Source organism: Desmodus rotundus, chromosome 12 (assembly GCF_022682495.2).
Source record: "Desmodus rotundus isolate HL8 chromosome 12, HLdesRot8A.1, whole genome shotgun sequence".
Lineage (NCBI taxonomy): Eukaryota > Metazoa > Chordata > Mammalia > Chiroptera > Phyllostomidae > Desmodus > Desmodus rotundus.
In genome coordinates this window covers 18,834,008-18,852,275 of record NC_071398.1, presented here as the reverse complement: position 1 = coordinate 18,852,275, position 18,268 = coordinate 18,834,008, and the positions used below count along the sequence as shown (strand labels likewise).

The window sequence follows — 18,268 nt, the reverse complement described above, 5'->3', positions numbered from 1 at the left end:
CAAGATAACTTCAGATTCCCTCCTCTAAACTAAATGGTGAGGGAAAAATTAGGCAACTGTGTCTAAGAGGAGTTGCAGAAGAAAAGCTCATACTGAAAGAAGACGCTGGACACCTATTATTCCCTGGGTCACCTCAGCCAGTTCACCATTCCCCAGGGGATCTAGACAAGTGTAGGAATTTGGGACCAGAGATTGGGGATCCAAAAAAATTGAAAGTGTGAAGTTTAAGGCCAGATGTTGAGCTCCCAAATAAAATATTTTAGGAATAGTGTATCTTAAGTCACTCCAAATGTGACAGGATAGTAAAAAGCTAGGAAAATTCCTGGGCAGGTAGAATGGGGAAAGTGAGACAAGAAAATTAAACAAGGCCAAACTGAGCAGCTGGTGAATCTTAACACCTTATCTCCCCTACCCAAAGACACTTGAGAGCCAATGGTTCATACCTCTCCTCCCTAACCAGAGAATACATAGCTTAAATCTCTCTGGTCTGAGAAAATAGAGAACAGAGACCCAATTAATGTCATTTGTGCCAGCTAACCCAAGGACAGATGAAGTCAAGGGAACACATAACAAAAACCCCATTAAAAGACCCAAGATAAAAGTAAAACAGCATAGCTGACCAAAGAATATTCCCAAACCCACCTATATACTCATTTTGAAACATCAGCATATTAATAATGCACTTGGAAAGCTGATGAATATTCTGCTGAACCCCTCCCCCCCCTAAGATTCTCACCTGCAGAAAAAAGGTAAAAAGCCCTCAGGACAAAGACTCTGGGCAGCCTGCTGCAGAGCATGCCCATGCCCCTTCTTGGGCACCAACTGTTTATTTTCTCCTACACTCTAAGAGTCCCAAGGAGACTTGCAGCCAGGGGAGCAGTGGACAGTGGTAGCTCCACCCTGGACTTATCCTCAATCCTCTCTCCAGGAGCTCCTTTTTCTCTGACTTCCCAATGAGCTAAAAACAGCCCCACTTTGGCTCACTTTGTGTCTGTGACCTTCACTTCCCAGGTTGCTAACAGCAGTCCCGCCTTGGCTCATTCCTTTCCTATGACTCTTCTGGGGAGCCAGAGCAGAGCACCACCTAGGCTCTCTCCTGTTACTCCTTCTATCCTAAATCCTTCCTTCGTTTCCCTGTCCCCAGCCTTAGTAAACGTATTCTCAAAATCACCTTGGACTCGTGTGGGGAAATCTTTCCCACACAAAGTCAAGAACTCACACACTACAGGCCGGCCTGAGGCAGACCAGCTCCAGGCCGGTTCCTGTCTGGTAACACAAATATCAGTACTCCTATAAAGAAATAAGGCATGAGTCAGACTGAGCAATGAGCAGCACCTGGGGATAGAAATTCCCCCGCAGAAGAGAAAAAACACATCACAGGAGAGGAAAGCATACTTGGTAAATTTTATTTTTTTAAAAAAAGAAAAACAGTAATAATTTATGCCTTTGGCAAAATAAAGGATCTTGTTAGTATAAATGCTTCTTAGAAAACATATGAAAAGATAATATATATATATATCAATAAATCAATATTAACATTACAGCCAAAATAATAATGATTCTATAACAATGACAAGTGAGGATATTTGTGGCCCTTACAGAGCAGTGTTTCTGGACGGTCCTATGATTTCTCCTTTTTTTTTTTTTTTTAGTACAGATGTGTCTTCATTTTAAGAAAGCCTGATACACACATATCGAAATTTAGAAAGTCAATCAATTAAAGGATATTTACTTGCATTACAAAATAATTCTTTATAAAAAGAAAACAACAAAAGTGTTTCTGTAAGGGATCCTACAAATTAGCAAAGTTTCCTGATGTATTTAGAATATAATTAACCAAATACATGTGCCCCCAACTTCTTTCGTTATAACTCTATTGCATGAAGTGAGGTATACCTGAAGTTAGGCAGTAACGGGGTTGGGCTTCAGATCTGACTAGAGAGATCATGTTCTTACAGAATGAGGGGGAGAGGTTCTCTCAATCTTTTGTTTTTCTCATCCTGAGCTCTTAATTTTCTTGTTTCTGCTGCTTCCTGGTAAATACTGTTCATCTGGTACTCTCATAAAAAAAGGAGGAAGTCATCATAAAAGGGGGGCATATCAAGCAATCAGTCACTCCAGCAGAGCAGAGTTAGACGAGAATCTGGGATTTAGAGTGCGTATACGGATATCGCTGGGGTGAAGCAGGGGCAGTTTTGAACCCTCAATGTGTTTCTGAGGCCCCACTCCCAGGAGGGGCACCTGACGTGAGGAGCAGCAGGGCCCAGTCCAGCTCTACCTGGGCAGGACATAATGAGGAGCATGGACTCAGGCCTATTTGTCACACTCCTCCTGGCCCCCTTCAGCAGAATGGTAGTGCTGCTCACAGAACTTCTGGATCCGGCTACAGGCCTCCAGCATCATCACTTCAGGTACTGTGATTACCACTCGGAAGAAATTCGGGTACTCGAAGCACTGCAAAAATAAGAGCCTGTTATTCTCAGAGCAATTGAGTCTGGTAATGAACAACCCTAAAATGGCCAGGGCCCTCATCAGCAAGAAGCGGAGATGCCATTTACTCAGGGCTATCAATTCACTCAGTTCCCATCACTGGGACACTAAGTCAGTAGCAGTTACTTCATCTTAAAAGGGACTTGTGGGACAAGGTTGATTTCCCCTCACCTAGATTGTTCCAACGTATCTTTTCTTCCCAGTATGGATGGGATAATGGAGAGAAACAAATTTTAAATAGAGGCCACGAGACACATCAGTTTGGATCTTATCAAATGAAGATACACTTTGTTGGGGGAGGAAAGGTCAGGCTAAACCAGCTCAGGGACAGCTCCTGAGGCTCTAGAAACTGTTGAGAATGTCCTGAGAGAGCGACAAGCACTCACCGTTGCCGGGAGGCAGTGGACAGACTGTTCAGCAACTAACCGCTCCGTGAACTCCACATCGTTCCCAAATTCTGGGAAATGCTCCATCTCAATTTCAACCTATACCAATAACAGGGAGAGGCAAACTTATCAGAAAGAGGGAAAACAGGCCAACTCTCTATACCATAAATTAAAGTAGGGACTGCTATAAAAAATATCTTAGAACTCTACAACTGATAAATAATATGATAAATAAGTTCTAGCACTTATGAGCTCATGAAATTTTCCACAGTGAAGAGATAATACGTTTACATTAATATTTTAGTTTATTAAAGGGTTCCTTCCTGTATGCTGATAATTGAAAGCTGGAAATAGAATGCCAGTGTTTCTCATAAAAGGCACTACTAGCCTCGTGGCCAGGTAATTCTTGATTGCATGGAACTCTCCCTCCCATTGCAAGACATTTAGCATGCCTGGCCCACACAATGCCAACAGCACCCCAGTCATCCTAAGTTCCTGTATATTCCCAAACACCCCTAGGGGACCAGTATCATTCCCATGTGAGAACTACAGTGGTGTAGAGAGCCTCTTATTTATGTCTTTTCTCTTTCCTGTGTGTGCATATAAAATAAGCATATCAAGGAATTAATTCATTTTAAGGTTTTTTTGTGTGTGTGTGTTTTTTAACCAGTGAGCGTAGTTCATGTCAGTGGAACAATTCAGAACGAAGTAAGAGAGAGAACTGACCAGGAGAACTGACTGGCTCAGGAGCCTAGCTCTTTGTGAACCCTGCAGGCTACTGGCTTTCCTTTGCCTAACCAGGAGTGGCTGCCACCCACATTCTTACCATGAGGTACATGGCTCCCGAAGGGCGGACTGGCCGGAGTCCAGGGATGGCAGCCAATGCCCCATAGCACAGATCCCCATTGGACTACAAGAGGAGGAAGATTAAAAATTAAGTAAATGAAAAAAAAAGTCATTAAAGGAAGGAGAGCCCACATCAAAGGCAAGGAACCTAAATTTGCCCTACTGGCATAAGGAGTCAACAAGAAAAAACCTGCCATCTGAAGCTTTTGGCCAGGAGCAGAGTGAGTTGCCAGAAATTAGAAATGTATGGGTGGGTACCGGCACGGATGCCACCTTCTGATTTGGAGGCCCCATCATGAAACATTGCTCCAGAAATGAGGACCTATTATCCCGAATTCCACTGGCGGCATTCACTGACCCTCCAAGTGAAAGGCCACAGGATGCCCTTACCTTGAGGAAGCTTAGTGTGTTTTGGTAAAATTCTTGAGGGGTGCGACGCAGGATGCTTTTCAAAGCTCCCTGGACAATGGTACAGGGTCCCAGGATCCGCTGGCTCAGCTTCACCAGCCCATCTCGGATCTAAAAGGCCCCAGCAGACACATTCTTTAGCCTTTCTTAAGCATCTCAGTTTTGGGATCATTCTTTGTACCAGTCTTTATATCTCTGGAGAAGTGAAGGTGCTTAGTGTCGTTTTTAGATTAGACTACCTGCGTCCATAGCCTGGCTCTGTTATGCACCTGCTGTGTGACCCTGGGAAAATTATACAACTTCTCTGTGCCTCAGTTTTCTCAACTGTAAAATGGAGATAATACTATTACTGGCCTCAGAGCGTTGTTGGGAAGATTAAATTGAAATAATGTATATAAAGTATTGGCACATTGTATGCCTTCAAACAACATTAGGTGTATTACTGCTATTGTTTCCTTTTTAGTGGTCCAAAAATTGGAGGCAGATGGGACTTCTTGATAGAGCCAGGTACAGAAAAACTAAATTTGGAGAGGAAGTAGTACTATCTTTATCTAGCATCTTTCTAGGCACCTAAAATTACAGGGCTAGGAAGGACGAGAAAAAAAAAACAAACCTCCTCTTAATCACTGTGCATGCAAAGTAAATATACATCCCAAATTAGACATACTACCTTGCTCTCACCTCATTGCCAAAAATGTCTCTTCGGTCATGGATGAGGATCCAGCCCATCCTCCAGCCAGGAACCAGCCAGCGCTTGGCCAACCCTCCACAGGACAGGATGGGGACATTGCTGCTGAGGCTGGCCAGAGGCTCAAATTTGGAGTCAGAAAACACCTGAGGAGAAGAACTTGTAGTTATCTTCTTGCTTCCTCTCCAAATCCCATGCCTCCTACCCTTTCCCTTATATCACTAGGGCCAGGGCCTCGGGTTTGGGGGCTCATCCCTACACTGAAGCATGATTGGGATCCCAAGAGGCTTCAAAGGAAACTATCCAAAGAAATTTAACCTGGTGTCTGGTCTGGATTAAAGGAAGCCTACAATGAGGAAACTGACCCTAGCCCTGTAATATGGGCAACCCTTGAACCCAGTTCCAGAGAATGAATGACTGCTGGTATTATAGATTTAAAAATATAACATGGGTCCACGATTACTTACCTGAAATTCCAGGGCCCAAATATGTTGCAAAATTATTTGGATTTTAGAAAGGTTATATAGCACATGTACCATTTGTTATGTAGTGCCCCAGAGCACTCTGGGATAGCACTCCTAATCAAGCATATTAATGATTCCATCCCTTCCCCTACACTCTTGTACAGGCCATAAGGGAGAAAATAGAAATCTACAAATATCTTTCTATCAGCCAACTCAGGTTTTACCACCAAATAAATTCCAAAAATCTTTGGATTTTCATAGCTTTCTGGATTTCAGACAACTGGCTAAGAAGTCATAAATCTATCTATTTGTGAAGAGGGCAGGTATATCGACTTGCTGTACTGAAATGATTAGGAGTTGCTTCTGATGTTTTAGATGCCACCTCTAAAGACCCCATGAAATAATGGAATTAAGACTATTGTAGTGAGAGACCCAGCGCCGGACTCACCATGTCTCCATAGATCTCATCAGCTAAGATGGGGACACACTGCCTCGCAGCCACTGAAAATGAGAGAAGCACGCGGAAATCATTATTAACGTGGATTGCCTTCGCACTTATTATTTACCTGGTCTTACTGTGTTTTGCATTTCATGTTTTTGTGTTTTGTCTTCCTCTTTAAGAACTGTAAGTTCGTATTATACTCTTCCAGGGTACGAGGTCTAAATCCGCTATTTAATTAAGGAGACATTTCAGACCCTGTCTTCCACAAGATGGGGATGGTGAAGCAGCAAGTCCATTTCCTCTTTTTCTCCCTCTTTTACGCCAGTCCTACCGTTCCAATGGCACATTATTCACTAGAGACCCTCAAGGAGTTCCCCTACCTCCAACCTACGCTGGACGGACTCTTTCTCATTCCAAGAAACAGCTGACTGGTTCTATCCGCATCTCCTCCCCTGTCAAGTGAAGTCTGCTGGACTCACCGGCCAGAATCTTCTGGAGATGACTTCTGCTGAACACTGACCCACAGGGGTTTGATGGATTATTGACAACGAGACAAGCTGTCTTTTCATCAATCAGAGATTCCAGTTGTTTCAGGTCAATTTCCCAAGACTTCTCTGGCTGGGGAGAAAGAAAGGGTGAGACTCAGATGATTCTGAAAAATTTAGGAAGAATACTCATTTAACTCAGTGGTGGAATGTAAATAATCAAATGTGCCTGTGGTCTCGACCACCCACTTCTGGATCTCTTTCTGCTAGGATAATGTTCATCTATTTTTAGGAAGTAGTAACTGAGCACTTGTGTCTAAAATTAAAAAGTCATTTACCAATAAATTGTAGAGTTTGATCTCAATCCCCATAGATTCAGCCAAAGTCCTGTAGAGAGAGAAACCGGGTCTAGGAACCAGGATGTTCTGCCCCGGATTGGCCAGCACTGCTAAACAAAGTTCAATGGCCTGACTGCAGCCACTTGTCAGAATGACATCCTGTGAAGGAAAAAAAAAATGGTTCATTTTGTTAGCAGTTCCAACGGCAACAGGAGAAAAGAGATCGTCAGATGGGTGAGTGGGGAACAAAAATAGATTACTTTTTTACAAATTCTAAGTAAAATAGTAGGGATTGTACTAAGCCAAAAATGAAAGAAATTAACACGCTTATCTATGTCCATATCTAAAGGTTGTAGGCCACTTAAAAGAAATAAATGAATCACTTCAAAAAGGAGAGGGCAGCCGTGACTCAGCCAACTTTCATGAGAGATCATTATGACCTGGGTTTTTTTTGACCTGGTTATTTATTTACTTTTGACCAGAGATTTGAAGCCTGGCTCTTCTCTGAAATATGGATGAAGGGCACCTCCTATATTAAGAAATGGGGACCCCTCGTAGTAAATAATACAGGCGAGGGTAGCATTGAAACTTGGCACGGCCATCAGTTCAATATGTCACAATAGCTCAGTCTTCCTATTTGAGCGACCTTATAATGCATGAGGGAAGCTACAAGTTTTTTAAAGATTCAGTTGGTAAAATACAAAATTTTAATTAGTTGGTGTTTACGAATTATTGGTTTTCAGTGATCTTTTGCAGACAATCATAGTGACCTCTGAGTCCTTTGAGACGAACACCACATAAGCTGCATGCGACATCATTATCGTATGTAATGACATTAAGTATAATCACTGATTCATATCCTTATTATATAAGAAGTCCTTGAATTATTAGAGGGAAACTACCCTCAGCTCCCATTCCTCCTTGAAACCCTTATACCTTGTGAAACAGAAACAATGAAAAGAATACAGTTTGCCCAATATTGCTTCAGAGCTGGTATCTTGTCTAAGGCTCACCTTAGCTTCCAGGGGTGCCTCGGGACAGTGGTAATAAGAAGCAATCTCTTCCCGACTGGACAGGTAACCTGAAAGAAAGGAGCAGAAGGAGGAAGCTGGAAGTTTCCACCCTACAGCTGACAGCTATCCTACAGAGTCCAGGCTCTCAGTTCCCTCTGCGCCTGCTCAGAGCACATCCTATTCAGTTTAGCTCTCAGCCACTGTAAAGAAAGGAGATTCACTTCATATTTGAGAACTTTAAAATAAGCACAAATATATAAGTAACAAGAAAGAGCTCCCCAAACTGTAAGATATTCTACACTACCTTGGTTACTGCAATTGTGTGTTTATTCTCCATAAAATACAAGATTTAGATTATTCCCAAAGCCCTTCCAAAGACTGTATCTTTTTTGAAAAGTTGTAATCATTGAGTGTGATACATTGGGTCCATTTTCAGTTTTTCATATTATATCCCTATTATGTTTTGTGCATTTTTTTCTTTTAAATCATATTCTCATATATTGTTTCCACATGTCAGCCTACAAGCTTGAGGTATGGACAGTTTCAGGCAAATGTTCATGTTTTGCAAAACCGCCAAAAAGATCACTATACAAACCAGCACTTCCTTAATTCCTAATGAGGAAGAGCATTTTCCAAGACATACTGTGGTTATTTGCGTTTCCTTTGGCATGAGTGTTCGTATCCTTTCAATAGTTAAGAGACTTGGTTTTGGTTTTTCAGGTTGAATCAATTCCCTAATGCTTTGGTTATAAAAGTCATTACAATTTTTTTATAACCTAACTTTCCGTCTTATTCTGTTTTGATTTTCTTATATGAAAGTTTCTAAAATGTAAATAATCAAACTAAAACTCATGTCCCTGAAACCTCTTTGAAGTGTTTTTAATTCTGTTTTAGCAAGAAACGGAATTTTTATTCTGCCTTAGGAATATGTTTCTATGTGCACATGTACACAGGAGAAAAACGTGCAACCCTGAAACAGAGTCAAGGAATTACTCATTTTACCCAAACGTTTAGAGTAGAAATGTTTCAGAGGTGGACAGAGTTAACCCTGGAAGGAGAATTTCTGTCAGAAACAGCCTTCTGTTCTTCAGCAGGACAGTCCATTCTTTGTTGTTACTGTTGTTTATTCCTCTTTAATATGAAACTATTACAATTTCATTGGGAGTGTGATCAGGATGATAGTTAAAATAAGCATTAAATACACAGAGAAAGAGAAATAAAGCTAAGCAGCTATTTATAGAGGGCAATAAGTAGATTAACTCAGGACCCAGAAGGATCAGTAAACCAGCAGCTACAGCCAGATTCAAGGCCTTCGTTTGAGAATTAGCAGTGATAGGATAGGAGCATTATTTGAGAAACAAGTGTGTGACTGAGCCTGGAGGGGTGGTGCAGAACACCAGAAAAGAAGTTGGACCTTGAAGCTTGTATTTAAGCATCCTAAGACCCCTTTCCTCAAATCCAAATGGCAATTTTATCTTAGCCTCTATAAGGAACTATGCATCCGGACAGCAAGGAGAATTGCTAGAAATTCATTCCTACTGGAAGAGCACTGAAGATTTGGAAGCCACCAGTTAGAGTCTCGGGGGAAGCTTACCAATGGAGGGGGCATAGCCATTATACTTTCCCGAGTCCAGGGCATCCTTCATTGCTTGGATAACTTCAGGGTCTGTAGGCAGGTTTCCAAACACCGTAGGGTCCCCTTTTCATGGGAGGAGGAAAAAAGCCATCACGAGGTTACTCTTTCATGCCCAGTGATCAGACTCACCCTCCACTTCCATCTTCTCCCGAGGGGTGTGAGGGGAATGATAACCACCCCTCAATCAAGTGTCCCCAACTCACCAATTGACAGAGAAATCATGGCTTTGGCTGGGTTTGGCTTCACCTTCATGCCGTCCACAATGTCACGGATAGGATTGAAGGTGTTGTTGGCCATGTCCGAGGGCTTCACGGACCATCTGGCCTTCCTGCCTTTCCCTTTTCCTGGCTGAGAGTTCTTCCCACCAACGTTGACATGCATGTCCAGGAGAGAGGGCAGGCTGCCCTTCCCGTTCATCTGAATCACGTATGGGTCCATCACTAGGAAACTGGGGGGGGGGGGGGGGGGAGAAGGAGACCCCTGTGACACCAAGAAACCAGCACCATCCTGGGTGGCTAAACCTGGACCTAAACACAGGGGTGATTTCACTGGTCATCTCCTGCCAAATGTTTTTCTTTGTTTTGCCACTTTCTCATGCAAAGTAGCTTTGTTATGAATGAGGGGAGTTTTAAGAGTTTTTGCTGAGACACAAAATAAAGCAAGAAGCCATTCTATAATGTTAGCAGAGAGCATTCTGTTGAATACTAATTTACGGCAAGATTTGCCACGTGCAAACCCTAGTCCTCATAAAAGTTTAACCATGAAACTGAGGAGAAAGGACATGAGAACTGTGAAACAATCAAAGAATACATGTTTTCTCTTTCCTACGCAGTGCCTGTCCAGGAAAAAGTCCCCCTGACCCTTCAACAGACTGTATCTTGCCTTCTGCAAACAGGACCAGGAAAAATCATTCCACATTGTCAGAAATTTAGTGTTAACATTGTCATTGGTAAAAATAAAGCACTATCCTAGAAGCATCTTCCCTATGGAAAAAGTTAATACGCCACAAAGAAAAAAGCATACACCCCAACCACCACCACCAGGTTAGCAGAGGCTCGGTATTTTACCTTTCAAGGAAAGGAGAACCAAGCAGCTTCCAAGTAGTCGAAGCAGAAAGCTGTCTTAATTCTTCGTTGACAAGTGATGATGAACTCTGATGCAATTCCTGACTCCTGAAATAGTCTCCCCAAATGGGCGTTGGGCCTGAAACGTTCGTGCTATTGGTTAGGTTGGGAGCTGGGCAGCCAACTTTCTTCTTTCCTCCCCTTTTCACTTTTTGTTGCTTCTCACCTCTAACCCTACTCCCACCCCCACGGACCAAATCAGGAATTTGTCCTCATCAAACATCTGGAATTCTCTGTTGTTAACTCTTTCTGGGCACTTTGTGAGATGTTGGCGAGGACTGTCAGAGGCGTAGCTGTGATTACAAGTGATCATTTTAATTAACTTTTTCTTACAAAATAATCTATTACAATTGTAACAATACAGACATGTGCAAAGTAAAAGTGAGAGTCCTTTCTTGTACTTGGCTATCTGTACTCTCCGTCCTGACTCTAAGGGGTAAGCAGTGGTAATAATAACTGGGCCTTTTCTGTCCATTCACCAAGACGGAGACACGGTAGGTAAGTAGGTAGGTAGTTGGTGGACGATAGACAGATTCACTGACGTACAGGTTCACACAAATGTTCAAAACACAGGTGGGATCATGCTCTACAACTTCTTCTACAACATGTGTGTTTACTTCCTACAGCTTAGACTTCTTTCCCTGTCAGTCTACAAAGCTGTACACCAGTCAGAACTGGGCAGCTGAAGTAAACTAAGGCCCACTCAACAAATATCTTGAGAGTACAGGGTCCCCCAGGCAACCAAAACCTGTGCAACTTTATCCTTACACTGGGAATTTTCTTCCATTTACCTGCTTTGGGGTTATTGGAAGAATAGTAAGATGTCAGGTGAGGTATAAACAAAACAACATCGCTAAGCAAGCGCAGCAGAGATCTCAGCATTCCTGTGAGCCCACGAAAAATGCCATCCATTCAAAGGTTAAGAGAAACCTCAGTGACCCCGTGGCTCAGGTCCTATCTGTTTGTTTACTGGGCGATGAAGAGTCATTACATAAGTTCTTTCTTCTCGTCTACTGTTTGTTGATTTGGTGATTGGAGTCTCCTGAGGGGTGGAATAACCTTTGGTTTTTCTGGACCTTCCATTTCTTAGGGCTTTGAAGATCTTACTAATACATTCTCTTCCCCACTCCAGTGAAGCAAGCCTTTGCCACCTCATCTTACCAGTGGGGCAGTAGAAGCACTCAGCAAGCGCAGGAAGCAGGGCAAAGAGAATTCGAGTTCTGAAGCTGGAGCCCTGAGCCCTAAGCTAGACGACCAGGGCGGCTCTGTTTCTAAAGGGGAGCCGGTAACCCTGTCTCTTCAACACCCAAACACACAGAAAAGGAAAGTCTTGAGTCAACTCTGCTTTTGGCACCCTAAGGCAAATGGCGAATGGCTTGTGGTTGTTTTGGGGTTTTTTTGTAAACGCAGTTGAATATAGTATAGACAGGAGCTACTTCACAGGCTGGACAGGGCTGCCGTTTGTGTAGTAGCCAATGGAGTGTGAACACGGTGTTGTTTCCAAAGCACGTGGACTTTGTCTAGAGAGAAGACCACTCTTTCCTAAATGGTTTTGTTTGAATACCTTCCATTTGAAATATAATACATGTGTACTGGTGAGATCAAGAAAAAAAAAAAAAAGCATTTATAACCCCACCACCACTCTTAGCACTTAGTCTTATTTTTCTACCATAAAGTTGGGATCTTGTTCTATATACACATTTTTCAAAGTGAGATAAAATTCACACAACCATATATTCACCATTTCAGCCATTCCAGAGTGGAAGACTCAGTGGTTTGCGGCACACTCACAATGCTGTGCAGCCGTCACCACCACCTCATTCCCAAGCATTTCCATTGGAAAGCCCCTCCCCACTTCCTCCTCCTGGCCCCTGGCAACCACAGATGTACTCTCTGTCTCTATGGATTTGCCTATTCCTGACATTTCATATAAACGGACTCATGCCATATGTGGCCTTTTGTGTCTGACTTCTGTCACTAAGCAATTGTATTCAAGGCTCATCCACGTTGTGCTGGAATCAGTACTCCCTTCCTTTTTGCCGCTGACTGACACCCACTGTAGGGCTGTACTGCGACTGTTCACCCATCCAACCAGCTGGTGGACACTGGCTTGTTTACACTTTTGGCTACTGTGAATGATGCTACTATGAACATTTGTATACAGGTTTTCCTGTGAACATATACAGATTTCATTTTGCTTGGATAGCTTTTGCTTTGTGAATTTTAAAATTGTAGCATGAATATCATCCCATGTGATGAAAAACATTCCATCATAAAGTATCGGAATTTATTAAATAATTTTCCTATTGTTGGACATGATGTGGAGTCTAGCTTTTTTAAAAATTGATTTTAGAAGCGAGGAAGGGAGGGAGAGAGAGAGAAGCATCAATGTGAGAGACAACCTAGGTATGTACCCTGACCAGGAATGGAACCCACAACCTTTTGGTGTCTGGGTCAATGTTCCAGCCAGCTGAGCCACCCAGCCAGGGCTGGAGCCTAGTTTTCATAATTGTAAGCAATGCTGCATAAATGTTGGTTCATATATTTATTATTTCCTTAAGTTAAATTTTTCTATACGTTGATTTCCTGCATTGAAGAAAATAAACATTTTACTTTTAGTTTTTTAGTAATTAAAGTACGATATATCCTCAGATAATAAATTCAAATATAGATGTTTATAAACTAAATCCTGAACACCTTCTTTCCCTACAATCCCTACTCCAGAGAGAGAGGCACGTCAGCCATTTCTTGTATTATCTTTCCATGTGTTTCCTAGGTCCATAGAGTACTTATAAAGCTGGTGTGTGTATGTATGTGTGTGTGTGTATATATATATGTATATATGTATATATATAAAATACATTTGATCTATAGTTGCACTGTCCCTTATTACAGCCACTAGTCATAAGTGACTGTTGAGTGCTTGTACTGTGCTTTGTCTGAACTGAGATATATTGTTGGTGTAAAACACACATCAGGTTTCAAAGACATATAAAAATAATGCAAAATATCTCACCAATTATTTTATGTTGGTTACATGCTTAAATAGCATTCTGGATATATTGGGTGAAATAAAGTATATTATTAAAATTAATTTCACCTATTTCTTTTTATGTTTTAAAATATTTCTACCAGAAAGTTTGAAATTACTATATATTTGCATTCTGTTTCTATTGGACAATGCTGTTCTACAGATTACTTTTTAAAACACCTTAATAATATGTCACGTGGATATTCTTTCTGTTTTTGTGCATTGAGATCAACTTCACTCCTTTTAATGGGTACATGGTGTTTGTTTACCCATTCCACCCCTTTGGACATGGGCAGCTTCCAACTTTTTTCTGTTACAAATAAAATGTACTGAATACAATTGCTATTTATGATTGGGAATTTTTGTAAGTATCTTGTAATTTGTGGGATAGCTTCCTGGAAGTAGAATCACATTGCAAATACTGGTAGACCTGCCAAACTGGTCAACAGATAGGCCATTAGGAAGAAGAAACATACAAATATGTCTTATTTTGACGACCTCTTGGAGTTTAGACTACCTGCCAGGATATCGTAAGCAGTTTGAGAGGTCACAGAGGGAATCAGCTGAGTTTTTCTAGGGGGACAGGATCTCAGAGGTTAAGACCCTCCATGATATTGGCCTTAGCAAGAGTCAAGTCAAACAAAGGTGGGGTTTTCTTGAAGTTAGAAGCTATTGTGACTGATTTTTGTCACTCAAGGTTGGAACTTTCAAGGATCCCAGCCACACATGAGATTCAGGTTCAACTCCTCCTGCCGCATACCCACACAGCCTGACAGCTGGTGTCCTGTCCCCGCCTGGAAGCTAAGGCAGGAGCCTTAGATTGTTCAATCACCCAGGACTGCAGCAGTGTTGCCCCCCGCCCACCGCCTCTCACTGGTTTTCAGGTCCTTATTGTTTGGCCCCTGGGGGCATTCCCTTTTTATCTTGGGAGCTCAAACATTTTGTTTTACTTTATCCAACATTTCTAAATATCTTTACAATTAAAGATTTTTCCTGAGCTCAATACTGTTTAAAATGAAAGTCTCTCTTCTTGTTAATTTGAAATGTCACCTTTACCTTTCACTAAATTCCTGAACTTTCCTGTGGCTTTTATGGAATATTCTCTTCTAGAATGAACATTTTTCCAGTTCTTGATACACATTGCCAACTTGCTTCCAGAAAGGCCAGTTACCTTCCTATCAGTAGTTGTTTGCAAACCCTGGGAATAATTTTCTAAAAATCATTAAATATTAAAGTGTTGCTATTATTTCTCTTCTTTCTATTTTAGTGAGGTTTGGTCACTTTTCATGTGTTTATTAGCTCTTCATGATTTGTGAATTATCTGTTCACATCCCTCACCTGTCTTGCAGGGGGACTCATATTTTTCTTTGGTTAGACCTGGGTCTATGAAGCCACCACAGGGCAACAAAACAGCTGCTCTGATATCATCAGCCCAGACTCCTCTGTCTCAACCAGTCTGGCTCGGACTCAGGTTTACAGATCAAAGAACATTCAGAAGCACAGGACTGAGGAGGGCGGTCTGCAAATAGAGCAGCTGACGCAGAGTCTGCAGGGCCCAGGGTAGGTGAAGGGGTCAGGGGCTGCTGTATCCGCCCTTCTTAAATACCTGACAACTGAACTTAGGGTCAGAAGGAAAAGCAGACAACCCACACAGTTTTGGTAATACCCCTCTTCTGTAGCCCCTGTTTTCTCTCAGTAGAAAGCATGGGCAGAAAGCAGGAGGGGGGGAACAAATGGAAGGGCACTGCTCTATTTAGGAAGCCTTACTGCCACCATGTAAACTCCATTGGGCAGCCAGGGCCCGATAAACTACAGAAATACTCACAAAAAGCTACACCAACCAGCCGTAGTTAAGACTTTCATTTAAAAATGAAAGAACACCTTCCACTAATTTTTTCCCCTAAATATAAAACTATTATGGTTGCCATAGAGAAGTATTCTTTTTTAATTGTGGTGAAAAAACACGTTACATTAAACTTACCATCTTGATCATTTTTAAGTGTATAGTTCAGTAAGTAGTGTTAAGTATATGCAGGCATATCGCTGTATGTTCCTCAGTTTGTGTTCATCTGATGTTTTTCTCATGCTCAGAAGGGAAGACCAGTGGATGTCTCGGCCATTTGCTTCACATCAGAGCTCTAAAGGTTAAAAAGGAAACCAAACTTTCACCTATTTGCTGATTGAAGTGACTGCTGGCCACTTCTCTCATGAAGTCTGGCAAATAACACCATCCTGTTGGTTTTGCTTTTTGCGTAACCACTGAAATCATGCCCATAACGCAGTCACTTTTCTTCAGGCAGAACTTGGTGTTCCTTCATCTGTGGATGGCTAAAACCTCAATCCCCCAACTCCAATTCTGCATTCATCAGGAATGAGCATCCTTAGTGCCAAGGGATCCACCAAACAAATGAACCTAGATTCTTAGGAAATAATTTTATGTTCTTGCCATTCTGATGTCCAGAATAATCTAGAGTCTAAACCATGCTCCAATCCCTCAGCCTATTTCTAGATCAGAATGTCTCATTATTTGTGTAATGATGTATGTTGACTGTGTTTTTAAAAATTGAGATATAATTTATATAACCATAAAATTCATCTCTTCCAAGTGGACCCTTCACTGGTTTTTAGTATATTCACAAGGTTGTACAATCATCACTGCTGTCTAATTCCACAACAGTGTCATTACTGCAAAAAGAATCCCTGTACCAGTTAGCAGTCTCTTCCGACTCCCCACCACCACACCGCCCCTGGTGACCCTAACCTACTTTTTATCTTCACGGATTTGCCTGTTCTGGACCTTTCCTCTGAATGAAAGAGTACAAGATGTGGTCTTTTGTGTCTGACTTCTTTCATTTAGCATAATGTCCTCAAGGTTCATCCATATGGTAGCATGTGTCAGCACTTCATTCCTCGTATGGCTGAATAATATTCCATCGTATAAATACAGCACATTTTGTTCACTCATCCATCAGCTGATGGACGTTGAGGCTGTCCCTTAGTTGGCTGTGTTTTGATAGCTGCTTAACACTTGCTAACTAACTCAGATCCTGGCATCAAACCTTGTCTTCCTAGTTCATAATCCTCATCCATGTCTTATCTCCAACAAAAGACAGCTAAAGAGTGGCTATAGCTGCAAACACATTAAAAAAAAATAACTCAAAAGACCACCTCTGTGGAAATCATTGCTGGTTTTTGTTCCATATTCATTCACTAATGGATTCACATATAGTTACTGAGTGCCTGCTATGTGTTAAGCAATGTTTAAGTTCCACAGCTATAAGGTTCAAGAAGATACAGACTCAGGGACCTAGAGTCTAGTGACTGTGATGGGCATTAAGCAAATCATTCCACCAATAGATATTTAAACTGCTATTAGGATAAGTGCCACAGAGGAGACGTACAGGAAGAATAGCATGAGGTGAGGACAGATGTTGAAGGAGCCTTCCCTGAAGAAGTTGCATTTGAGTTGCAAAGATAAAGATTTGTCCAGAAGTGAGTGAGGAAGAGTCCAGCTGCAAAAATAACATGCTGAAAGCCCTGAAGGGCTTGAGAGCAAGTGGTGGGGCACTATGAATAAGAAGGGAATAGCAGACAACGAGGCCAGAGAAAGACAGAGGGGTCTGGCCAGATTATGTTTATGGATAAGGTGATCAGTAACTGTAGCAGCATCCTCTTGCCCAAAGGTAGGCTTAAACTGTTTTCCAACACACCAGGGCATTTAGAAATCCTTCAAGCTGTTCAAAATTAGGCAATTTTCTTTCCAGCCCCTCATGGAGCAATTCTAGTCCTGAACTGTGTTCTTGCCCACAGATAACATATCCTACATATTTTCTTGTCCACTGGTAACATCTTCACTTTGCCTCTTCAGACCATTCTTTGCCCTTCCCAACTTTCTCTGTGCCCTAGGAGGCTGACCTACATGGACCCCTATCAGTGGGATCCCTTGGCCATTGTGGGTCACCGGCAGAAGATTTGAAGTTGGGGGAAGGGTACATATAGGTTGAATAATTATTCCTCTGTTTCCCTTCTGGTTGGATTGCATTTCTGAAGACCACCCTTACTCTCAGGAGGCCGTCTTCACACAACTGTTCTCTCTAGGTTCTTGTCATTATTTCTCTCCCTTGCCCCATCAGGCCTCAGTGGGGACAGCTCCCCTGTTGATTTCTCCAATCTCTGCTCACACCTTCAGTCCCCCCAGATGGCTGCAACAATGCTCCCACTCCACATGCTCTTCAACAATGTGGCTCTGCCACTTCTCCACTGAGAGCTAGTGTCTGTTTCTCCACCCCCTTAAATCTGGGCACACCCTGTCACTTCTTTGGTCAATGAAGTTGGGGAAAACGCACTGTGCCAGTTCTGGATATAGTCCTTATCTGATCTACCAGCTTCTGCTTCCAGCTCTTGGGACCCTGGCCTTCAGGTAAAAAATCCAGTTCCCTCTTCTGGGGAAAGAGGAACCTCTAAAGCACTGATGGTGCTGGGCAGGCAGGAGAGGAAGCCCTCTGGGGCGCTAGCCCACCTGAGCCTTCAGACCACACCGCACCAGGACAGCTGCGAGTGCATGAGAGATCACAAGATCAACTAGTCCTCATCAGCCCTCAGGAGCACAAGAGATCCAGGACAAATTGTTATGTGTCAGAACACCTATGTTTCCTTTGTTAAGCTGTCTTCAAATTGCCTAGTTTGTGTGCAGCAGCTGTTTCCTGCTGGAGCCCCACAGACGGCAACCCAAAGTGTCTGGCAATAAAAGCCCTCCTCTGACCTCTAACCTGGACCCCAGAACCCCATGCACGATGGGGACTGGAATAATCCTGGAAAGCCATCAGTTCGAAGTCATCCTGTGTACGTAGGTCTCTGTCTGTCCTATTTTAACACAGCACTCAGGCACCTGTTTCAGCACTTTTCACAGCTGCTTTC

The 18,268-nt window shown here is 42.4% G+C and overlaps 1 protein-coding gene across 1 annotated transcript; it reads right to left on the bottom strand.

Moving 5' to 3' along the window:
* Positions 1-1,390: 1,390 nt before the first annotated feature.
* Positions 1,391-10,399, bottom strand: TAT (tyrosine aminotransferase). Its single transcript, XM_045191817.3, has 12 exons — positions 10,264-10,399; positions 9,400-9,644; positions 9,155-9,259; positions 7,561-7,628; positions 6,548-6,706; positions 6,204-6,342; positions 5,731-5,783; positions 4,812-4,964; positions 4,113-4,241; positions 3,703-3,786; positions 2,877-2,975; positions 1,391-2,454 (listed from the first exon to the last, which is right to left on the bottom strand). Exons 2-12 carry the CDS (start codon positions 9,632-9,634, stop codon positions 2,314-2,316), a joined length of 1,365 nt encoding a protein of 454 aa, XP_045047752.1. The 5' UTR covers positions 9,635-9,644; positions 10,264-10,399; the 3' UTR covers positions 1,391-2,313.
* Between the last annotated feature and the right edge of the window lie 7,869 nt (positions 10,400-18,268).